This window comes from Rattus rattus, chromosome 4 (genome assembly GCF_011064425.1).
Source record: "Rattus rattus isolate New Zealand chromosome 4, Rrattus_CSIRO_v1, whole genome shotgun sequence".
Lineage (NCBI taxonomy): Eukaryota > Metazoa > Chordata > Mammalia > Rodentia > Muridae > Rattus > Rattus rattus.
The window spans coordinates 145,871,209-145,896,605 of NC_046157.1; the positions used below are offsets into that span (position 1 = coordinate 145,871,209).

Sequence of the window (25,397 nt, forward strand, 5' to 3'; positions counted from 1 at the left end):
CCGCCCAGGCCCCGCCTTCGCGGCGGGCTAGGCCTCCTCCCAGAGCTGGACCGCTCCTGGCGGCCGCCTGCAGTCTTCTGCATCCTCAGCCTCCTTCCTGGGTCCCAGGGAACGTGTGGGTGAGACTCCTCGTTCGATATTTTCCTATTTGATTTTAAATTTCGGTGACATTGGGGGAAACGACAGAGGAATGAAAAGAGAGAGAATGAGAAAGAACAAAATGGGAAGGACATTTTCTGTTCTGAAAATCCAATCCTTGGGGCCATAGCTCCCACCGTTAATTAAGATTAAATCTCCAGAGCATCTGTGTAGAGAAAGGCTGCAGGTCTGGGCCCTCGCTGTGCGGTTCTGCAACAGACATCTGGCTGTCTGGGCTTCAGCTGCTGTGTGCGGATGGCTGGGAAGTGGGAAAGGCTTAGGTAGCTGAAGAGAAGACAGCCAGGTCCCTTCATCTTCAGGGAGGGAGTGAAGGAAGGAGGGTGTGGGGCAGAAGAGGGCCTACAGTTGCAGTTATCCACAGAGCCTAAATAATGAATGATTAAACAAAATGAATTTAGGCCCAGCCTCACCTCATTCTTGGTGCCCCACCCAGAAATGAAAGAAAGAAGCACTTTTCCCTAGATTTGAGATCTGATCCGTTTCATCTGGGTTATACAGCAGGAAAAAAAAAAAAAAAGATGAATCGTTCCGTAGTTCTTACAAGATTTACCTCTTGGTTTATGTTTTTGGAACCTGCCTTCTAATTCATCCCTTCAGCAAGAAACTTGTCAGCTCTGAGTTGGTTCCAAGGAACAATTTATTGCACACATTCTGTTTGTTTTTAATTAGTTATTATTATTATTATTGATTTTTTTGAGGCAAGCTCTCTCTCTCTCTAGCCCTGGCTGTCCTGGAACTCACTATGTAGATCAGGTTGGCCTGGGACTTAGAAATCCACCTGCCTCTGCCTGCTGAGTGCTGGGATTAAAGGTGTGGGATACCATGCCCTGCCTTTCTGTGTGTTCATTTAAAAATTAAAATTACGTACGTGTGTGTGTGTGTGTGTGTGTGTGTGTGTGTGTGTGTGTGTGAAGATGAATTGCAGGAGTCAGTTCTCTTCTTGTACCATACGGGTGCTGAGGATGGAACCCAGGTCATCAAGTTGTCTGGGAACAACGGTCTTTCTAAATGTGCCAGGGTGCTCTGTTCTCCCTTTCCAGGTGTTAAGCCAACAAATGCCATTCGTGTCTGTTTTGGGAGGTGGGGGTTGGAGCCACTACTTAAAACTCACAAAGCAAATGGAAAGTGGAGTTAGACACTGGGTCTTTCCCACCAGCCAGATTGCAGTGCTGGGAGCATCTCATCTTCTAGTCCCTCCGCCTCCCTGCCCTCCTCTGACCTCTTTTTAGGAGCACTTCCCTCTCCAATCCCAACCAACACGCAGAAAGGAAGAGCTAGAGCTCCCTGCTATCTTTGTCTGGGTAGCTAGCTGATCAGGAGCCCGGGTCGCCTTCCGTTTAGGTCAGCTTTATGCTCGTGAACACATTGAAAAATGGCACCACTATAACCTCTAAGTAAAGATAAATTTTGTGTGTGTGGTATATTTGTGTGTGTGTGTGTGTGTGTGTGTGTGTGTGTGTGTGTTCCTGTTGAAGCCAGAGGAGATTGTTGGATGCCCTTCCCTGTCATTGTCAACCTTGTAATCCCTTGAGACAGGGTCTCTCACTGAACTAGGAGTTCGGCCCCCTTTTGACTCCATGGGAGTCACCGCAATCCTCCTGTCTGGAGTACAAGCTAAGGCTCGGGGATCTGACTTAGGTCTTCCTCCTTGCACAGAAGTTAGTACCCATTCCTGCTGAACCATCTCCACAGTCCCCTAAAAATAATTTTTAAATATCGATGTTGAAGAATTGTTTCAGAAAAATACAGTTCCCAGCTATCTGATCCCAAGGACAAAGTGACATAGGTTGTTTGTTCATCTGCCATGCTGGAGATCCAACCACGGAGTTTGCATTAGCATTCCTCCATAGAGCTAAACCTCCATCTCCCTCAGATATGCTCTCTAACAGCGAGCAAGTGAGCGAGCGAGCAAGAGAGAGAGCAAGAGCAAGCGAGAGAGAGAGAGGGAGAGAGAGCAAGAGAGAAAGCGTGAGAGAGAGCAAGAGAGAGTAAAAGCGAGAGAGTGAGAGCGAGCGAGAGCAAGAGAGAAAGCGAGACAGAGAGAGTGAGAATGAGAGAGAGCAAAAGCGAGAGCAAGAGAGTGTGAGAGAGCAAGGGAGAGTGAGAGTGAGTGAGAGAGAGCGAGAGAGAGTGAGTGTGGTCACTGGACAGACTGAGGCAGGAACTCTAGTGAGGACTGACTGGGATGGGAGGCAGCTGTCCACTGGGCATGACGAGGTGCTGTCTGTCAGCTGCAGGGACTCTGCCACGGAGCAGTCAGTTCTTTCTCTCAGTCCTGGTAAACCTGTGGTTGGGGAGTGTGGGATCTCCTTGGTTTACAATAAAGAGACATGTTCTCTTTGTCTCTGCCTCTGCCTCCCGGGTTTTAAGATCTGCTAGCCCCTAAAAATCACCACACCTGGCAATTTCACCCATAAGTCCCTTGTTTTCAGATTTGAATTCTGGCCCCTTCATGAGCCATGCCTCACCCTAGACCACCACTATGTTGCTTTGGTGACTTCTTGGGCCAAATCCAGCTCTAATCTCTGTATTCTGCACCGCTGCTTGCTTTGTCCTGGTGAAGAGAGCTTGCTGTCACCACGATCCATCCACACCCCCTGTGCTGTCACAGCCCATTAGCAGTGGCTTCCTTTCCCCTCTGAGATGTTCTTGCTTGCTGACCCTCCCCCTCCCCATCTTCCTGGTTAACTCGCCCCACCCCCACTCCCTTGCAAACCAGCTGCTGCCTCAGAGTGGCACACAACATGCAGACTCTCAGAATCTCTGCGTATCAGGAATACCAACCAGTGAGGCTTCTAACTGCGGTCGTGCCTCCAAGCCAGAGCCCTCTAAGACAGCTCACATAGGAGTGTTCAGTCAGTATGGAGCGCAGAGAGTTCTTGTGCACCAGGTGCTGCTCTAGGCATTGGGGATACAGCTCAGTTGTGGGGACGCTTGGGTTTCTCTGTCTTTGTTCAGTCTTGTGTTGTAGCACAGGAATGGATGGGTGGAGTGGGCGAAGTACTTACCACAATAGGTTGGACGGTAACCAAATAAAGGGTCCAATCTTCAGCTCTTACAGTAGGAGCGTACGAGGTCTTTATGAACAACCGCCCCTGCCACCAGGAACTGTTTTCTTTGCAGGCAGATGGTGCAGAATCAGCCTCAGTGTTGTTTGTATGTTTCCTCTTTACTAGGGACCGAACCAATGGCCTTCGTATGTGTATGAGACAAAAAGGCCTATGTATATGGAGCAAGCACTCACCCACTGAGCTCTATTTCCAGCCCTCTTAATTTCTTACCTTGAGAAAGGACTTCCTTAGTTGCCCAGGGTGCCCTTGACTGCACTCTGTAGCTCAGTCAAGCACTGAACTTGCAATTCTCCTGCCTTAGCCTCCAGAGTAGCTGATAGCCCAGGCCTGGGCCACCAGCCTGGCCCACTGAGTTCTTTCATTTGTCCACCCCCAAATCCAGTGAATGGGACAGATTGCTGGAGAAGGGAAAAGCTTTCATCTGGAAAAGCAGCAAACGAAGAAGGTGGCGGGGAGGTGCCACTCTTCAAAGGTTCGTATAGGGAACCTATAGGCCCCAAGGCTTGTATAGGAAAAGGAAGACGGAACAGGTGGCCAATAGCATTGAGGTGATGGGCTGAGCTAGGCCTCCATCACTTGCAGATAGGATTTTCTTTTCTCTTCTGCGGCAGTAACCTTGAGTTAACATGTGCTTTCATTTTCCAGGCTGTGTGCTGTCACGCTTTTGGTGAGTCAGCTATCTTTCTGCAAGTTAAATATTTAACCTTAGGGGCTCCAGAGTTAAGAGCACTTCCTGATCTCCAACAGGTTCTCAGCATGCATACTGGAAAGCCTGTAACTCCAGCCCTGTGGGATCTTGACTGCTCACCTTTGGGCTTTCATAAGAACCTAAAATTGTGCACATGGTCATCCTCACACATACATATGCACACACATGACAATAAAATCTTTTTCAAGGACTGGAGAGATGGCTCAGTGGCTAAGAGCACTGACTGCTCTTCCAGAGGTCCTGAGTTCAATTCCCAGCAACCACATGGTGGCTCACAACCATCTGTAATGGGATCTGATGCCCTCTTCTGGTGTGTCTGAAGACAGCTACAGTGTACTCATATAAATATAATAAATCTTTAAAAAATAGTTTCAAAAATGTAATGTTGTGTGTATGTGTACATGTGAATATGTTTGCATGTGTGTGGAGGCAGGAGGACAGTATAGCGTGTCATTCGTTGGGAGCCATCGACCTTGGTTTTTTGACACAAGGACTGTCTTGGCCTGTGGCTTATTGAGCAAACTAAGTTGGCTAGTCAGGAATCCCCAAATCGGCCTATCTCTATCTCCCCAGTGTTGGGATTATAACAGCATGTATTCCATGACCTCTGGCTTCCTGGGGCTTGTGCTCACAACCTCAAGCTTGTGTGGCAATCATTTCACTGACTGAAGCTAGCTCTCTATTCTACTGCTTAATGGTTTGTTTGTTTGTTTGTTTTTGAGGCAAGATTTCACTAGGTAGCAGACCAAGAACTCCCACTATAGACCAGGCTGATCTCAGACTCACAGAGCTCCGCCTGCCTCTGTTTCTCAAGTGCTGGGATTAAAGGTGTGCACCGCTGTGGCTGCCTGCCTGCCTGCCAGCCAAGAAACTTTATAAACTTTACTTAAAGTTACTGATTTGTAAAGTTTACATGTTGTCTCAGCTGGTTTTTCCCAGGAATGACTAACTCTTTCAGTTAGGCATTAAGATGCAGGCAGGAAAAAGTTGACCATGAGAAGCAGCACTCTCAACGTTAGGTTGCTTCAGGGGTACCATTTACACCACCTCAGTGGGAGACTAATATCATTCAGCTGCATGGTCTTCCAAGTTAGTAATTGCTTTTCAAAAGAATATTACTCATACTCATTATGTATGAGAGCTTTGCCTGCATGCATATTTGAGCACTGTGTTCATGCTTGGTATACCCTTGAGGTCAAAAGAGAACACTGGGTCCTCTGGACTGGAATGTAGAACAGTTGTTAAGCTACTACATGGGCGCCAGGTACTGCACTTGGGTCCTTTGCAAGAACAGCAAGTGCTCTTAAACAATGAACTATCTCTTCATCCCTCCTCCAAATCAGTAGATCTGTAAAAGTAGTAGCATGTGAAGGGCCAACAAAGATGGCTCACCGGGTAGGGGTGACCTCTGACAAGCCCAAAGACCTAAATTTGATCTTTGGGACCCCCATGGTGGAAGGAGAGAACCAACCCCCAAAAGCTGTCCTCTGCCACTATATGTGTTCCGTGGCCCACAAATGTGCCCTCACTGCAATATACGTAGTAAAAAAATAAACACAAGTGAGTGAATAACAGAAATACAAAGGAAAAGGCAAGGAAAGAGAAGGTTTACTGTAGATAAAAGGGGGAGTGTAGCTAGAGTGGGTATGACCCTGAGCTGAGCTAGTGGGGTGAGATGGGAAGGGAAGGGGGGGGGAAGGGGAGGAATGGGAAAGGGACAGGAGAGAGAGGGGAGCCAGTTGCAGGAGCCAGGAGGCTAGGCTGCTGTATCTTTGGGTACAAAGAGAGTGAGTAACCAAAATGGTTGCCTTATATAAACTACTGGGCTGGAAAGTTCATGGAAGAGGGCAGGTATACTAGCCATAGGGGACTGTAACAGGAAAGGTCTGGGGGATTACAGGGAGAACCTAGTAGCATGATTCACTTTGATATGTTAAATAGGCACCTGGCCATTTGTCCTGGGTTTGGAACCTCACAAAAAGCAACTGAAGTTGTAGAATGTGTCAAATTTTACTCTAGTTACAAGAGGACAGAGAGAAGCAAGCTGTATCCTGACTGTGCTCACTGCCCCTTCACAGCAACCAGCTGGAGGCAGGGAGGTTTTGCGTTTGCTCTACCACAATCCCAGTCACCTAATACAGGCCTGAGCTCAGTTCCTTCCACCTTAGAGGAGACTCTGCAAGAATGGCTGGTAACTTTTGATGGTAAAACCATAAACACTTTGTTTCCTTGTTGATGGCATACCTTATAGTGGTCAGTTGTAATGAGCAGATTTTGGCCAGCCCAGACCGGTGATGTGTGATCCTTGAGTGACAGACACTCAGATCGGGGTGGGGTGGGGTGGGGGAGTGGGAAGGGCAGTAAGTCAGATGCAGGGCATATTCCACCGTGTAGTGGCAGACTTTGGAAAGACAGCCCTCCATACTTGTACAGTTGTAGCCACAGCAAATCAGCTGCAACATGAGAAAGAGGCAAAAGACCACGCCTAAGATTTTTCAACAGCACCTGATTGGAAACTTCTTGTCCACCAACAGTGTGGCATGTGGTCAGTCCACAGTTTGTTTTGGTTAGTTGTCTGCACAGTCATTTATTTAAAATTGGGCCAATCACCTAAATTTAAACCAGAAACTTTCCCATGAAACTTTATACAACTCATGCCAAACAGGCCAGCCTTTATTAAAGGCATTGGCTGGACAGTGTACTTGGTGGCTGCAAGGGAAAGTCACAGTAACTTCCTAGTTGATGAGACTCTAGCCCTCGTCTTTCTAATCACCCCTACCACTTACACATCCAGCTCTACTGTCAAGGTTTGGTGCCATTGCCTTTATTAACTCTTTCCAGTCAAACCTCAACCCTCATTAGTTACCCTGCAGTGCACATGAAAGCACAGGCCTCTAGGTTCCCTGGTTTCTGCATCTACTAAAGCTGTAATTTAAGCTGAATTATCTGAGTAGAAGAATGTGCTGGATTAGTTGGGAGCAGAGAGGTAGTGTGAACAGACTGTAGGGAAATCACACAACGTTGAACCGTCCATGATGATGCAGAGAGGCAGTTCTACAGGTTTGGCATGGAGGTAGACCAGTAATCCCATTGGTTACATGGGATCTGGCTGGCCCTCCAAAGATGCTGTAGGCTTACTCATTTTAAGGGTTTGAACTTTGAAGATTTTTAGTGGTATATAAGTAACTTCTATTTAATAAAACATCATTGTTGACCCTCTTATTGCAAGCATCAAGTCCTATTATGTACTGGGCTACACTGAGCTCCTCAATGGATTTCTTTTCTTTCTTTTTCTCTTCTTTCTTTCTTTCTTTCTTTTTTTTTTTAAACTTGTTATTTCATACCTATGGTTGTTTCACTTGCGTGTCTGTCTGTGCATAACTTATCTTCCAAGAGCATGTGGAAGCAGAGGAGTGTGTCAGATTCCCTGAAACTGCTGTTACAGATAGTTGTGAGCTGCCACATGGGTGCTAGGAATTGAACCCTCGTCTTCTTGAAGGTCTATTGGTGCTTTTAATTGCTGAGCCATCTCTTCAGACCTCTAGGGAATTTCTGATAGAACTTTAGCCAGTATCCATGGAATAGTCCTTTGTATTGGATAGTTGAGTTTCAGAATTTCTGGGCTTTCCAGAAGAATCAAAATGACTTAAGTTACCCATTATCAGGGATCATGTCGTTTTGTGTTCTTAGTCCAAAATGCTCCTTAAACTTTGTGTATATACCAGTGATACAGCAGAGGGATTGAGATATAAAATTGCCTTGGAATTTTGAATTTCTATCTGCCTATATTCAGAAAACCAAAATTGTGGATTAATACAAGACTCCCCTCCCCACATAATTTCAGTCTGAACAAAAAGAATATATGGTCCTATACTTAAACTCTTTCTGTGTCGTTCTTCTGCTGTCACTAAGGGGCTGCTTTTATCTGAATGGACTGTGGAAGGACCATGTTCCAACTCCTAAAAGAGAAATAGAGGGAAAGACAGTAAAACTGCATACTCACATCCATGTATCCAGACACTAATTGCTGGGGGGCTAGCCCTGGCATTAGTCTTCTTTCTCGTTGGTTCTTCTTGAGGCAGCAGAGGGAGAAGAGCGTCAGTGGAGGGAAGACTTTGTCTTACAAGATACTTAGGGTTGCTGTATAATAATAAGTTTCATATACATCTAAGTTACCGTGTTACTGTAGCTGATTTACTTATCTATGTCTAAGTCACTATGCTCTGCTACTGTAACTGACCAGCCTTCTGTGTTCCTCTTATGCCAGAAACTGCAGTCTCTGGCATTTAGCACCTCATTCTAAAACAGCAGGAGATAAAGTAGAGGATTAATTGCTTTTCCCTTTTATCCCTATGCTTCTTGCTTGTCAATCTAAGAGAAAGTTTGGAGCAATAAACTTCTATTGAACCAAGAGAAGTGAATAGCGCTTGCAGAAGGAAAAACTTTTACATAGGCAAATATGCATAAACTTATATAATTTCATATACAGATTCATAAATGTGAATTTATACATTTCTACTCAACCAGTTGGGCATAACTTACATGCATCCTCACAATTGCATTCTTACACACACACATGCATACATTCTCACAATTACATACTTACACACACATCCATACTTACAAATGCATATAGGGCAAAAACCAAGCCCCAGTGCCGAAAGAACTCACTCATTCTGGATGAAAGATGAGTTCCAATCTTTTTTGCATAGAGAAAGAAATAGCTTCTACCCTTTTAATGCTAAATGAATTAAACCCAAGTTTGTGAGAGAAAAGGCTTGTTCCTTTTAATAAGACTAAGCCTACCTTAGTCTTGCAATTATTAAGAAAGGACCTGTTCTATCCCAGGGTAAGGAAAAACCTGCCTGCTCCTTCTGCTCTCTGCAGCTTCTTCTTTTTTCCTCTTTTCCTCCGTATTCTGCACATTGCTCTCTTATGTTACCTATAGTCTCTAAGTTATTCCACTCTGCATTTCTTCTCAGCCCAGATCTTTTTAGCTCAGTTCTCTTTAACTCAAGTCAGCTCAGTTTTCCTTCACTCAGTCCTGACTCTTCAGCTCAGTTCCCTCCAGCTCAGTCCAGTCCCTTCTCTTTGTCCTCTGCACTTAAACATCTTTCAGATCACGTTACAAAGTTCATCACAGTTTATACAAAAAAAATCAAATCATAAATTGAAATAGAAGTTTACAACAGAGAATGTTTACGTGCATATCCATCAGGAGTAATTATCTGGCGACCATCCATCACCTGTCACAGCTCCAGAGGTTCACTAAAGGTTTAAAACCATAACTAAGTTATTAGTGAAGTTTCGTGTAAATAAACCCAGTCAATATTTTATCCTCTGTCCTAGCACCTATAACAAATCATTAGTTCCCCTTTTATGACCTTTGGTTAATTGTTTTACAACCTTTTGGAATGTGCTCTGAGTGGGAGAAAGTCTAAGAGCAATTAACTGGTGACACTTGGGAGACTGGCAGAGTTCTCACTGCAAGTTTTGACTATCAGAAAAAGACTTAATAGCAGTCCCACTATAAAAGAGTTTAATAATCACTGACATAATTTTAGGAATTCTTATAGGATCATCATTAAGATTAAGAAGTCATATATTTGTCTATATAGCATCACTATAAGACAGTACATCTTCACAGATCTGCAGAGATATGCTCCAAAGGAGTGGGCTATTATTCAATGGTTGTTAATAATAACAACAGGAAAAGCATTTTAATAGCAGGAATCGTTCCTAAAATGAATCCCTTACAACCTTGCTTAATAAGGGTGAACCAGTCACAGATTATATAATAATCCGAGGCTGGCCATCTCAGGATGATCACCTGCTAGTTATTAGCTTGTCCTGTTATGGCTCCCAACAACTAATCATTTGATTGATCACGCCTAGCTGCAAGGGATGCTGTGAAATTCTATCTCCCCCAACCCCTCAAGATAGGGTTTCTCTGTGGAACTCAGATTGTCTTGGAACTTACTCTGTAGATCAGGTTGGACTCAAACTCAGAGAGCCACCTGCCTCTGCTTCCTGAGTGCTGGGATTAAAGGTGTGCCACCACTACTACCTGATGGGAAAAGTCATCTTTAATTAATTAATTAATCAATTAATTTTAATTATGTGTATGTCCATGCATCTGTCTGTGGGTATATGCACATGAGTGTCAGTGCTGGACAAAGTCAAAGGTTTCAGATCTCTGGAATTATAGGCAGCTGGAGCTATCCAATGTGGGTACTGAGAAGCAAACTTGGGTCCTCTGCAAGAGCAGTATGTGCTGTTAACCCCAGAGCCATCTTCCCAGCCTAGGATTGCTCTCTTTACCAAAGACATAATGTGACCCCCTGAAACCTGCATTATTAGAAAGGAGAAAATAGGACTCATTCACATCGGCCTGTAACTACAGCTCTGGAGGGATCCAACACCTCTAGCCTTTGCAGGTACCTGTGCTCAAGTGTGCAGTACTCCTTCCTGATATGTACAATTAAGAATAATAGAAACAAAAGTAATACAGGAAGACAATAAATATAGGAGGAGGGTCTACCAAGTGTGGAATGGCTAGCGCACAAAGGAACACATCAGCATCTTTCTTATATTTCTCTTTAGTCTCAGTCTCAAAATTAGGCTAGTGGTTAACCATGGCCCTTTAAAGCTTTTTCTTTCTTGTTGATCTACCATGTGACTACACCTCACACAGAGTTTATGGTCACCTATGGAGGAAAGGCAACAAAGAGATAAAAGAACATTTGTTAATAATTAAATACTTAGTTACAAGTGCCGATAAGTTTTACACAGGGAAATTATTTTAAAGACTAAGAATCATGAAAGGGAAGGGGTCCATTTTTGGTTGTGGGAAAAGAAGGCCTTGGAAGAGGGGACATTTGAACTTAGGACTTAGGAGATGATCACGTGACGGAGTAGGGTAGTATAGCATATCATCCAACGTAGGCTGCATTTAAATATGTCAAGGTGGAAAGGATTTGGTGCTCTTGAGAATACAGTCAGCCAGAGTGGTTGCAGACAGTAGTTGTAAGGGAGGTGATACAGCACAGGAGAGTGATATTACGAGGCCTCAGGCCACATGGAAGGTCTGGATTTCATTTTATAGTAATGGGTTTTAGGCAAAAAACAAAACAAAACAAAACAAACAAAAAACCTCAACTCCCCACCCCCCAAAAAAACCAAAAACCAAAACCCCACGATTTTATTCAGCTTTTTCAAAGGTCTTTGTTTCTTTGTGAATACAAAGTCTCACTAAATAACCCAGGCTGGCCTCAAACTCATGATTCCCCTGCCTCAGCCTCCTGAACTCTGGAGTTTCAATGTGAGTTACCATGCCTAGCTCCAAAAATCTCTTTTTTTTTTTTTTTTTGGTTCTTTTTTTTCGGAGCTGGGGACCGAACCCAGGGCCTTGCCCTTCCTAGGCAAGCGCTCTACCACTGAGCTAAATCCCCAACCCCCAAAAATCTCTTTTAATGATGAGTTGAAGGACTGACTAAGGCATCAATGTCTGGAAGCCAATGGCTTAGAACCATTTTTCGCTAAGCATGAGTCCTAGAGCATCTTTTGATCCCCTGGATGACCAAGAGTCCAGTTTGAGGTTAATGTTCTATGGGGCGATGCTGGTTAGCAGACTCTGACCTGGCAATAGAGATAGAGGATGGGCAAGCCTGATCCAGAAAGGAGAACAAAGTTGTGCTTCGTCTCTTGATCCTACTAATTAAAGTTTTGGGAACCTGGCAGATTTGTTTTTCTCTTGTAGACTCCAAAAGGCAAGAGAGAGATTCAGAACGTGTTTCTCACACCGAACACCGCAGCATTTTATGTGTACAAAAGTCAGAAGGAGAATTAGACCGTCTTCTTTTCAACACTTCTTTCCATCATCCAGAGTAGTTATGTATTCATTACTCAAAATCACTCATCATTTATTTCTCCTCTGTCCTAAGAAGTCAACAGGTATATACTGACTATCTGGTACGTGTCCAGTCCACCAGGGGCACAGAAGAATACGGCAATTTCTGACCTCTGCAAGTTTACAGTCTTCTTGGAGGGATGAGGGAGAGTTCACAATGCCATTCAGGATCCGTGACCTGAAATACTGCGTAACTAAGAACTAAGGCTATAAACAGAAGGCAATACTGGGGTTAAAGGTGCATGGCCATGCCTGGCTTTTACATGGGTGCTGGGGATTTGAGCTCAGTTCCTCTTGCTAACAAAGCAGGAGCTCTTACCCACTGAACCATCTCTCCAGCCCCTGGCATGCACTTTTGTTGTTGCTGTTACTTGTAATGACACTTTATTTGGTGTTGGGGAGTCCTTTCAGAACTTGTTGCACCCCTCCTCCCTTCAACTCATACAAACTGACTAGCAGAAAAGTGTTTACCTGGGAAGAAAATGCAGACGCTATCCGGGAGGTGGAGCTGAGTTCAACTAGATTCTTCGTTGTTGTTGTTGTTGTTGTGTTGTTTTGTTTTCAAGACAAGGTCTTACTATGTAGTTCTGGCTCTCCTGGACCTTACAATGTTTACAAGGCTGGCCTTGAACTCAGAGATTGCTTGACTCTGCTTCCTGAGTGTTGGGATTAGAGGAGTAATGTGGCTGTCCAGCTGGTTTGAACTAGTCTCTTAAAGAATGATGGAGGGGTTGGGGATTTAGCTCAGTGGTAGAGCGCTTGCCTAGCAAGCACAAGGCCCTGGGTTCAGTCCTCAGATCCGGAAAAACAAAAACAAAAACAAAAACAAACAAAGAAGAATGATGGAGACAGGTCGACACCTCTGTCTCCTGCGCAGGATACGTGTCGGCCCGGAGATCTCCGTTATAGATCGCAATAATAAACCTAGCCTTTGCTTATTACAATAAATAAATAAATAAATAAATAAATAAATAATGATGGAGACAAAGCCTGGAGAAATCCTCCATCCAGTGTGGGGATTTCCCACCCATGATCACTGTAACCAACCACAGTGTCACTGTAACCCCCTCATATCCCTATAGAAGACTTGAGCCAGGTGAAGGAGGAAATTGGAATAGAGTGGTCTCTGTTTTCCTCAGGGTTCACCTTGAATAAACTGACTTCTACTAATTTCTGTCTACGCTGGGTTTTTAACACAGCAGTGAGCAAACTGACCTTAGATCTGGCAACACCGGGAGTTCACCTGTGGTTGAGTAAGCTTTGCCTGTTCCTCTGCAGGAATGGCAACACACCCAAGTCCGGTGGAAAGTTCCTCAGGAACAGGCTGCCTACTTGTCTATGAGGGCTGATGCCACTTTTTGACAGAACAGTCTGTCAGACAGTGGGCGTGAGTCTGAGATTACTCTAGTGTCTGTGACAGAGCCTCCCACAGCAAGTCTGAGGCTGTAGTTGGAGAAAACGCTAGGCTGCTTCTAGGACGAGGATGCTGGGCTATTTCTGTGTCTCTGACATATTCGTGCTCGGTTTGTATTACGCATTGCATTGCCTCGTCTGGTACCATGTTCAGTGCGGTTATTTGTGTGTGATTTTTAATATATTTATTGTTTTTTGAACTTCATGTATGCAGTGTATTTAGATTATATTTAAGCTCCGTTCTGTCCCATAACTCCTCCCAGATCCACTCCCAGGACCCCATCCCATGTACTTTTAACAAAATCAATTTTAAACTTGAGAGGAGGCAAATGGCCTTCTTGTATATTACTAATAAGCATACTATAAAATTAGCTTAAGAACCACAGTGGTAGCCTTTGTTAGTATCAAAGTTTCTAAACTACCAAAAAATTTTTCATTTTCAAATGTCTTATTATTGAGAAGTGCTGGACTCTGTGCATGACCCTGCCTCCCCAGGGCCCTTGGGCTGTGTGCTCCCAGTGACATTTAGCTCTCTGCTAATTCTGTTCCTAATTCTCCACTCCCCCACCCCCATACGTCTCTTCTTTCTGAATATTTCTTTGGTTCCAATGCCTCACACACCCTTCAGCCTCTATGTATTCTCACTTCTTTAGTCTCTCCTCCCTTCGTTTGCTTTGAATGGTCTCAGTGTCTACTGACACAGCGGAGGTGGGCTGTGGATGTGGATGAGTGAACACAAGCAGAGCTTAGAATGCTGTTCAGTCTGAGCAAAGCCCATGTTTAAAAATGGCGTGTCTTTGATATTACCACGTGACAGGGAGGACTCTGGGTCACATTTCATCAAATACAACACACACAGCTGTTGGTGGTGGCTTTTCGTTTCACTTCTATTTCTGTATTTCCAAACTTTGGTTGCATTCATTTTTCAGGGAATGAAAATTTTGACCTTTCAAGCACTAGATAATTGTCATTTGCCCTTTCACCTTATCCCGTAGTTGATTTTCTTTTGTGATTCCGCAATGGATAAGCAGATTGTGGAGTCTTGCCTTTGTGTCCTAAGTCCTTAATCATCCGCCTGAACTAAGCCCAGTGCTTATGGATAGCATTCTTAGAGGTGAGGATTAGAGGAAGAAATTCTATAGCCCTTTATTACCTGATCATGCCTGATTGCCCTCGATAAACAGCATGAACCCACAGGTTCTCGTCTTTTACAGAGGGCACTGTGTTTAGAGGGAGTTATTTGCACTTGCATAATAACCTTGTATTTTAAGAAAAAAGGCACCGAACTGGAGAGATGGCTCAGTGGTTAAGAGTGCCGACTGCTCTTCCAGAGGTCCTGAGTTCAATTCCCAGCAACCACATGGCAACTCACAAGTGTCTGTAACTCTAGCTCTACGGGATTCAATGCCCTCTTCTTGCTTCCATGGGTATTGCATGGGGTTGGGGATTTAGCTCAGTGGTAGAGCGCTTGCCTAGCAAGCGCAAGGCCCTGGGTTCGATCCCCAGTTCCGGAAAAAAAAAAAAAGGCACCAAACCAAAACAATAGAAGAAGAATATGATCAAAATTCATGGTTTGAACATTATTTTAAATAAAAATAACTTGCATTAATATTGCTCCTTGGTTTAGAGAGTGTCCTATTGCTGTGAAGAGACACCATAAGCAAGACAACTCTGATGAAGGAAAGCATTTAACTGGGGCTGCCTTATAGTTCAGAGGTTTAGTTCATTGTCCTCATGGTGGGGAGCACAGTGGCAGACAGAGGTAGCTGAGAGTTCTACATCAGAATCAGCAGGCAGCAGGAAGGAGGAGCCACTGGACCTCTCTTGAGCATCTGAACCCTCAAAACCTACCCCCAGTGACACAGTTCCTTCAACAAGGCCATACCTCCTAATTCTGGTCAAGTATCACCGCTCCCTAATAATCAAGCATTCAAATATATAAGCCTATGGGGGGCATTTTTATTTAAATAACCACACTCCTGCAAAAAACTTTAAGGAACCTTGATGGAGTTTTTAATTTTGAATGAGATAAGCAAAGTTAAGAACACTGAGAAGTTAAGAACACTTATGCTTGAATGTAACCGATCCCCCAAGTTGTTGGGCTGTGAATTCATTGGGCTAAGGAGCCCACTGATTATCTCCAGGAAGAGTCAGAGCAGAGGGACTCCCCAATGAGCTCAGTCAGGGCTCCTCACCAAAATGGCTCAGCACTGAGGGACCTACATGGAGTGGCTGGGAAGACGTGGTCCTCCCGAAGGGTAAGGATTCCAAGTTCCCTTGTTAAAAATGTATATAGGTATGCAGCCCTATTCCCTAAGTGTCTGTTTAATACAAAACTGTTTCCCACGATCCACGTCCTTCAGTAAAATGGACACCCAAGAAGCTGTAGGACCGTGATACAGGCGACCACTTTATACCTCCCTAAGGGCACAGATAACAGCGTGGAAGGCTTTGCTTCCCTGTGCTTTCCTGACTGCAGTGTCTGCTGTCCTCTGCACCTCCCTTGCCTGTCTTCTGGGCACTAGGAGTTTCAAGCTAAGATGGGGAGTGAGCGTTCAAGTAAATTAAATGCCCAGAGCTGCAGAGCTGAAATGGAGTGTCTTTTGTGTCCCACCTTTTTTAGGTGTGCCAAGATGTTCTGAGGGAGGGTGCAGGGGGAAGGTGAGTTACAAAACTCCTCATCTCTTGTTGTCTCTCTAGGGAGATGTATTGCGGTTCATAAACACAGGCAAGGAGGCATGTGCATGCATGTGCACACACACACACACACACACACACACACACACACACACACGAAATCATTAAAAAAAAAAAAAACTCTTCTGGGTTAGAGAGATGGCTCAGCAGTTAAGAGCACTGGCTGCTCTGTTCTTCCAGAGGTCCTGAGTTCAATTCCCAGCAACCACAGAGTGGTTTACAACCCTCTGTAATGGGATCCAGTGCTCTCTTCTGGTATGCATACAGACCAAACATTCATTTATAAAATACATTAATAAATTCCTTAAAAAACAAACAAATGCTCTTCCTTATTCGCCCTGCCTCATTTTAGGTGTGATGGCTGAAAACTCCACTAGGTGGCACTGCTATAGGCAAAGAGATGGAAGACCGTTTGTAGGAACAGGAAGATCTGAACAGATTCAATGATGTTAAAGAATGGCTTTAAAAATTACATAGAACATTGCTATTGTGAGGTTGTAAAAAATGTGGGAGTGTGAGTGTGTGTGTGTGTGTGTGTGTGTGTGTGTGTGTGTGTGTGTGTGACAGAGAGAGAGAGAGAGAGAGAGAGAGAGAGAGAGAGAGAGAGAGAGAGAGAGAGAGAGAGCGCGCTTTAGGGGTGCTGGTTCTCTCCTTCCATAGATGTATTACAAAGATTGTCAGTCTCAGTGGTGCCCTTGCCTGCTGAGCCATCTTCTAGTCCTATTGTGAATTTCTCTAATATTAATTTTTAAAACAGTGAGACAGTGTTTTTGTTTTTTTTGGAAACAATGTTTCTCTATGTAGCCCTGGCTGTCCTGGAACTGGGTCTGTAGACCAGGTTGGCCTTGAGATGCACCTGCCTCTGCCTCTTGTGCTGGGACCAAAGGTGTGTGCCACCACCTCCTGGCTCTGAAACAGCATTTTAAATAATCATATTTATTTATTTATTTATTTATTTATTTATTTATTTAGTGTGTGTGCACACACATGCGTGCACATGCACACATGTTCATGACACAGTGAGTGTGTGGAGGTCAGAGAATAACTTTCAGGAGACAGTCCCCTTCTTCCCCACAGGGGCTGGAACAACAGCTCCTGTTGTTGTAGGTTTGACAACAAGCTCCCTTACCACTGAACCATCTCACCAGCCCCACATTGTGAGTTACTCTTGAAAGTAGGTGATGGCTGTCAGGAAGACGCATTAAAGTGCGTCTTACTTGTATGTAAGTTTGCCATCTTCCATAATAAAAGGCTCCCCCTTATAAGTGTTTGACAGGTACCATAAAGACAGTTTTCCCCTGTGAGTAGCTGGTTACCTAACTATGATAGGCGGGGTGTTGCTATAATGTTCACTGTGTAGCAGCAGCAGCACAGGATTCCTTGGGATGGCTCAAGCTCAAAAATGGATTGCAGCCTCCTGAGAGGTCATCTGGGTTTACGTCAGAGCTCATCTGTCTTGATTCTCTTGGTGTGCCTTGGCTTAACATTTTAAGCCCCAGATAGAGTCTCCTAACTTTCTCCTAGAACAGCAGTTCTCAGCATCTGGATCCCTTTGGGGGTCAAACGGCCCTTTCACAGGGGTCTCATAACAGTTATCCTGCATATCAGATATTTGCATCACAATTCATAACAATGACAAAACTACAGAAATAGTAACGAAAATAATTTCATGGTTGGGGGGAGGGGTCACCGCAACATGAGGAACTGTGTTAGAAGAGTTCCAGCATTAACAAGATTGAAAACCACTGTCCTAGAAAAGCAATACTAATGCAGGGTTAGTTTGCAGGCAGTAAATAGTGTGCCCACATTTTCTCTAAAAGATGCTCCATCTTTTCTTTTCTTTCTGGCTTAGCTGTGGAACAAAAGAATGTACTGCAGTGTTGAAAGTGAAAGCAACCCAGATTCCTGAAACTTCCCAAGGGCATTTTGTACCAGGAGTCGGGTTTTTCCATAGCAAGGTAGATGGGGTTAGTGAGGTTTCACTACCCTACTTCCTTTTGGGTATTGTTAGAGTGTATTCAGAATGTAGTCAGAAGTCTAAAGTACTGGCCCCTGCCAAGACAGTCTCCACTCATGATGAGAGGAAGATTGGGTTTCACTCTTTCCTGCCTGTGGACCTCCTCACTGACGCTCACACTCTGCACCCTTTAACTGGACTAACGAGGTTTTCGTAATACCGCGTTTATTCTGTATTTGTTACCGAAAGAGGATTTCTATGGACCCCTCCCTCCTACACTGATTTCCCAATTTATCTCCAGCCTGCCCTATATGGTTCCAGCTGATGCCTTTCTGTTTTTCAGGTCGCAGTCATCCTCGGGGGCGTGTCTGCATAGTCCTTTCTGGGTAGAAGCCGTGAGATGTGTGGTGCTTGAGTTTGCGCAGACAAGTCAGACTCTTCCGTAAGTTCAGCTCGTTCTCAGACCTAGGATGGAAGACTCAGCACCGGTGGGAAGCCAGGGTCAGCTGCCAAGCCCCCACCACGGCTCACTGAGGAGGGCAGTGGCTGCTGTCCTGGCCCTGGATGGGGAATCCACATTGGGCCGTAGGAAGAAGAGGAGGAAAGACTCTCGCCCAGAATCCATCATCATCTATCGGTCAGATAATGAGAAGACGGATGAGGAGCCTGAAGAAACTGAAGCTGGAGATCGGCCTAAGGAGGAAGAGGGGGAGGACTTCCTGGACTACCCTGGAGATGATGGTGAGTCTTTCGGGAACCCCTTGTTCAAAGACAGGAAGAAAACCAAAGCGGGGTTAGCCCTCCAGCAGATGAACACTGGCTTTCTGGCTTTTTCTTTCTGATGATGCATACCTTGAGGGGTTGCTGTCTTCACTCATTAAACTGACAATAGTTACTTAGCCTGCAGTGCTGTAGTCGAGATGGGGCGGGATCCCTACCCTTTCACAACTGCTAGTGTTAGAGAAGTGGTTTTATAGGCTAATTAATTAACATATATAAAGAACAACAGTCATTATCTTTCATAATAATTGTGAACAGGCAGCCAGGTGTGGTAGCTTACACCTAAAATCCCAGCACTTGGGAGGCTGAGACAGACGGATCATGAATTGGATGCCCTCCTTGGGTATACAGTGATACCATGTCTCAACAAAACAAAACAAAACAAAACAAAAACAAAACAAAAGGTAAAACTGAAAGAAAGAAAGAAAGAAAGAAAGAAAGAGAGAGAGAGGAAGGAAGAAAGAAATAAAGGAAGGAGAGAAGAAAGGAAGAAAGAAAGGAAAGAAGAAAGAGACTGTTTTAAGTTTTGAAGTCAAAGAGATACAATATTCCTTCTTCACTTTTGGGAATGTCAAGATTTGTGTGAAATATGATATCATCATTAGGTGGAAATAGATAATACACTCATACTCCTCAGGCACTAGTTAAAGTCACATCAACCACACTGTAGGGACCTGGTCAATATTTATGAAGATACATAGTATGGAAACTGTGTGATACAGAAATTCTTAGGAATTCCACCATGAAATTTATATCTGTGTCCTCCATTTAAGAATATCAGGGAATGGGTTGGGGATTTAGCTCAGTGGTAGAGCGCTTGCCTAGCAAACGCAAGGCCCTGGGTTCGGTCCCCAGCTCTGAAAAAAAGAAAAAAGAAAAAAAAAAAACAAAGAATATCAGGGAGTCTGCAGGTTATCTATGTTACGAACTATCGTGCAGTACTAGGTAGGCCTAGGCATGCAGAAGGACAGATGTTAAGACTCAAGTTCAGAGTCGACAACGTGAGCAGTCTCCCTATGCTCATCGCTGAGCGTTTAATCTGGGAAGACAGTGAACACGATGACCTCAGGTGGTAATAATCATTCAAAGACAACCCAACCTTCAATAGCAGGGAGATGACCACTGGCAGAGGGTGGCGGGGAGGGTCTATGTACCACAGAAGACCTCTCCAAAGAAGTGGCATTTGAACTTATCCAAGGAACACGATGACCAGGTAAGAAAGATGTGGAGCAGAGGGGGGTTTTGTGTGTGTTTTGTTTTGAAAACAGCAAGGGTCTTGAGGTGAGAACAACACTGGCCTATTGATGGAAGGGGTGTTTCTGTTAGTGTGCAGATAGAACCAAGGGAGGAGGTGAAAGGTTAGCAAGGGAAGCCAGGCTAGAGCTTTGTGCATCTTGAAAGGGCACAGTGGAGGGCTGGGAACTGTCAGAGCCAGTGGAAGTCAAGGGGGACTGTCAAGCAAGATAGGCATTGACTTACATATTTTTTAAGTTTTTTAATTACATATGTGTGTATAGTATATATATATATAAAATATTGTGTGTGTGTGTGTGTCTGTCTGTCTGTCTGTCTGTCTGTCTTAGGGCTTCCATTGCTGTGAAGAGACACCACAACCAAGGCAACTCTATAAAGGACAATATTTAATTGGGGCTGGCTTACAGTCCAGAGGTTTAGTCCTTATCTTGTCATGGCAGGAAGCATGGTACCACCCTGGCAGACATGGTGCTAGAGGAGCCAAGAGTTCTACTTCTTGATCTGAAAGCAGCCAAGAGGAAACTGACTTTGGCAGACAGTCAGAGGAGACTGGAATTCCATACTGGGTGGAGCTTAAGCATAGGAGACCTTAAAGCCCACCCCCACAGTGACACACCCACTCCAACAAAGCCACACCCACTCCAACAAGGCCACACCCACTCCAACAAGGCCACACCTCCTCTAACAAGGCCACACCCACTCCAACAAGGCCACACCTCCTCTAACAAGGCCACACCCACTCCAAGGCCACACCTACTCCAACAAGGCCACACCTACTCCAATAAGGCCACACCTACTCCAACAAGGCCATACTTCCTAATAGTGCCATTCCCTGTGGGCCAAGCAGGAGTCTATGGGGCCAAATCTACTCAACTCATCACTGTGTGTGTGTGTGTGTGTGTGTGTGTGTGTGTGTGTGTGTGTGTGTGTGTGTGTGTGTGTGTAGAGTGTGTGGATATTTATAGCTTAGACTTAAGATTTAGGTTGTCTTTAGACATGAGATACTGCATTCCCCATCTCAGGGAAACCCAGAGCTTGACATGAGAAGGGAGAGGGAATACACACACACACACACACACACACACACACACACACATTTTATGCACAGGTCAATACTCATAAATAATGCCTTCATAACAGGATCCTGAAGTGGTGAAGAGGCTCCAGTCTCTCTATTACAGAGACTATGTCAAAGTTGTGGTCCAGAAAAATGTAGAAACAATAGGAAGGACCTGTTTATCTTGCTCACAGTTTTCTCAGGGCCACACATGTGGAGCCGGCGGCCTCTGTGGGAGTAATAGCAGCAGAGATTGCCTTCCAAGGAGATCCATTTTAAGTCTGCTGCTGACTCACTCGCTGTGCTACTCCCACTCAGGCCGGGCCTCAGGATGGCACTGAGATGAACCGTGGATTCCTCAGTTCTTTTTTTTTTTTTTAAATTGTTATTTTATTCATCATTTAATTATTGTTATTCTTTTTTAATATTATTTATTTATATGAGCACACTGTAGCTGTCTTCAGACACACCAGAAGAGGGCATCAGATCCTATTACAGATGATTGTGGGCCACCATGTGGTTGCTGGGATTTGAACCCAGGACCTTGGGAAGAGCAGTCAGTGCTCTTAACCACTGAGCCGTCTCTCCAGCCCGGATGCCTCAGTTCTTGATGCTTATCTCCTTTGTGTGCTGCAGGTATGTGGAACATGCCTCTGGACAGCCGCTATGTCACACTAACTGGGACCATCACACGAGGGAAGAAAAAGGGTCAGATGGTGGATATCCACGTCACTCTGACAGAGAAGGAGCTGCAGGAGCTGACCAAACCCCAGGAGCTGTCAAGGGAAGCAGCACCCGAGGGAAGAAGGGCCTGCCAGGTGGGGGCAGACCAGGGGCCACATGTGGTCCTCTGGACACTGGTCTGCCTGCCTGTGGTCTTTGTCCTCTCCTTTGTTGTGTCTTTCTACTATGGCACCATTACCTGGTACAACATCTTTCTTGTGTACAATGAAGAAAGGACCTTCTGGCATAAGATTTCCTGCTGCCCGTGCCTCATTCTCTTCTATCCAGTGCTCATCATGGCTATGGCCTCTTCCCTGGGGCTCTATGCTGCCGTGGTCCAGCTCTCATGGTCCTGGGCAGCATGGTGGCGGGCTGCCTGTGACATGGAGAAAGGCTTCTGTGGCTGGCTCTGCAGCAAGCTGGGTCTGGAGGACTGTTCTCCCTACAGCATTGTGGAGCTGCTGGAGTCTGATAATATCTCCAGCAATCTCTCCAACAAGGACCCTATCCCGGAAGTAGAAACCTCTACTGTGTAGACTGCCGGTGACTTCCTTCCCCGGCCCTAGTAGTAGTCTATAGTCTATACTACAGAATCTAGAGTCTTTCCTTAAACTATCTAATACCCTCTATAGTCCTGGAAAATCCAAGTTCACACTGGTGTATCCCACCATCTTCATTATTTCAAGGTGGTGCAAAACAGAAAAGCGACTTGTGCCAAAGCAGTTCATTTGAAATACAAATGCTTCTTGACTCTTTGCCCTAAAATGACTGCTTATGTGGGATATGAATCGTAAATTTCTTCAGGGGCCCAAACGTGTTATTGGTGCCTATAACCCAGGGGAGTGTGTGCCTAAATGTGACAGAAAATATAAAGAGGCTCAGAGGTGACAATCTACCAAGAAAATAGATGGGGATGAAGCAAGACATTTAGGGAGCAAGGCTACTAATCTAAAAACTGTGTGCATCACTGTATTTAGATAGAACTGCATATAACTAAAGCCACAAACATCAGTGTGCTAAACAAGAGAGAAACGCACATCATTTTTATACATATGCTGGAGGCAGACCATCCCAAGACTCTATGAAATTTTCTGGAGTTCACAGGATAGCAGAATGTGATCCTCAGTGCTTCTCAATGTTGACTACATCTCTAACTGTCATACCAATGGAGATGGAAAGGAGAGCACACTCAACCTGTTTAAGGAGGCTTTAAAAGTTCACCCCCTCCCATACTCGTTCTCAATATTTATTGCCTCTCATTGACCACACTATAGTCACATGACCTCACAATCAAAGGATGCTGGGAAATGTAATCTTTCATCTGGGTAACTATATTCTTAGATGAATACTGGGGTTATGTGAATTTGAGAAAAGAGGAATAGTGGCTATTGGGTAGTTGAGTATAAATCAACATCTTAGGACAGGTATTTAGATAAATCCAGAATTCCAAATTCTAATGCAGCTTTATTTATTTGTTTGTTTATTCATATAATTATTTTGGCCCTAGTCTTATATGGAGAGTTTATACATAGATCTGAGTTACATGCACTATGCATATGCCTTAGATAGTAGTATCTCGTGTACTTGGCAACTTACCTTTTGTCAAGTGGTTTCAGGGTTCTTTGGGAAGACCCATTAGATAGAAGCATAGGTCATACAATCATAGCACAATTCTTCCTGGAAAGGAAGGGGAACAGGGATTAACAATATTTAATCTATAAAGATGGAGAAGAGAGAGAGTACATGTACCAAATGCTAACCCAGCAGGGATCAGTAGCTCAAAATACAAACCACAGCTAGCCTGTGGTTTCACCAAACCCAGGAGCCTTATTCTCTCAGACCTTTATAACATGAAGCTTCTCTGACAGGGTTAGGAGTAATATAACAGATTAATCCAAATGGAAAGATTTTGGACTGGAGAAATAACAACTTCATTTTTAAGAGTATCCTGATTTAAAAAAAAGTTGAGTCCTAAGAGGTCAGCGAGTTTTGGGGTTTGGGTTCTTAAAAGGAGTGATGATCATTTTTTTAAATTTAATTTAATTTTTTTTTGGTGTGTGTGTCTCAGAAGGAAGTGCTCTGAAGCACTCAGTGAACCAGAGGGGTTGATCAAGCTCCCCAAAAGCCTGCCAGGGACATTTATTTAATGTATGGTGCTGAACTTCACTTTCAGAGAATTAAAAAAAAATCCTGTTATTAGTTTGCTCAAAAGGAAAAGAAAATGTATCCAGTATTTTTGAGGACAGCTGTGGTGCTTTCTGGTGCATTTCCAGAGATATGAATAAAATAAATGAAAATAAAGACAATGAACTCTGGTTAGCATTTACTTATTTTATTTTGGGGGCTCTTCAATAATAGCTCTGAATGCCGCCGTTTTCAGGAAACAGGTGGGCCTGTTGAGAGTCACGTGGATGAGAGATCTTTAGAAGATTTTTTTATCTTGAGTGTATGAGTGTTGCCTGCATATATGTAAGGGCACCCATGCACGTCTGATTCTGAGGAGGTCAGGAGGGATTAGAGCCCCTGGAACTGGAGTTGCAGGTGGTTGTGAGCGTCTCTGCAGGTTCTGGAAACCAAACCCAAGCTCTCGTGCCCTTAATTGCTGAACCGTCTTTCCACATCCTTTTTTGAGGCATCCCCCCCCCCCCGCTGTTAACACAGGGTTTTAGTTTGAGGTATTGAAAAGATTAATGGGCAACATAAAGTTTCTTTCCCTCACCTCACCCTTACTTACTTACTTGAAGCTTTATAAAACAAGGGCTTTAAAAGAAAATATTTGATAAAAGGAGCTGAGTGCGGCATCCCAGCAATCAATCGTGATTGGGATTTTAATGATGTTTCCGAATTGTCCATACAATGCTACAGCTGTCTGCTCTGAGAAGAATGCTCCATCTTTGTTCTAATGCTTGTCCAGTCATCTCTTAAGTAGTGAGGGAGCCCTAGCTGGCCTGAGCATGACAAACATGACAGGCCTTCCCTTTCCCCATTCCCTCTTCCTTGCCAAAACCACTAGATTACATCCCTAAAGCTAGCCACCAACATCTATTTTCTTATTTGGCCACTTCCTCTTCCTGAATCTGACTACCAAAGTCCAACAGAACCCACAGCAGACCAAAGTATGGATACCACCAAAGTCCAACTTGGTGAACCAATTAGTTTTATTGGGGCTACTTACAGGAATATGGGTAAGGGGTTACTTACAGAAGCAGAAATGACAGGAACAGAAATGGAGCTGTATCACTAAAGCCCAACTCAGCTTGGGTAACAGCTCACAAGCAGGGAAACCTGGAGTACACTGCCCAGCCTGCAGACAGTTCAACAGGTTGGATAGCGTCCTTTCCAAGTGACCCAGTCAGTAGCTTATTTTCTCTGAGCATGACCCTAAGTAGTCTCTATTATTTATTTTTGGGAGTGGGGCGGGTCTAGTTAATCTGGTCAGTTTCAGGGACTTCCTGAAACTATTTTGAATTGTTTATTTCTGTTTTAAGGAACTTCTTTGCAGGATGGAGTGTTTGGATCTCAAAGGAAACTGCTATCTAACACACTTAAGAGTGATACCAACTTTAAATATTTCAACAATTTAATTTACATTTTGAAGACTTTTTTTTCCTACTTTATTCATCATCCTGAGGGAAGCACATGGTTTACAAAATTCAGTATGGTAGGTC

General features: G+C 44.3%; 1 protein-coding gene across 2 annotated transcripts; it reads left to right on the plus strand.

Annotated features, from left to right (window-relative positions):
• The first annotated feature begins 22 nt into the window (after positions 1-22).
• Tmem169 (transmembrane protein 169) lies at positions 23-24,039 on the plus strand. 2 transcript variants are annotated; one of them, XM_032901315.1, is made up of 3 exons: positions 23-119; positions 18,259-18,656; positions 21,643-24,039. In XM_032901315.1, the coding sequence occupies exons 2-3, from the start codon at positions 18,386-18,388 to the stop codon at positions 22,263-22,265; spliced, it is 894 nt and encodes a 297-aa protein (XP_032757206.1). In that variant the 5' UTR covers positions 23-119; positions 18,259-18,385; the 3' UTR covers positions 22,266-24,039. The 2 variants fall into 2 exon arrangements, with proteins under 2 accessions (XP_032757206.1, XP_032757207.1); XM_032901316.1 differs by having other exon boundaries at positions 35-115.
• The last annotated feature ends 1,358 nt before the right edge of the window (positions 24,040-25,397 follow it).

What these genes read in the sequence shown, in the direction of transcription:
- Tmem169 (XM_032901315.1), top strand. Translation starts at nt 18,386, where the DNA reads ATGGAAGACTCAGCACCGGTGGGAAGCCAGGGTCAGCTGCCAAGCCCC. An exon ending in GGACTACCCTGGAGATGATG is followed by an intron (nt 18,657 to 21,642) that starts GTGAGTCTTTCG and finishes TGTGTGCTGCAG; the next exon opens with GTATGTGGAACATGCCTCTG.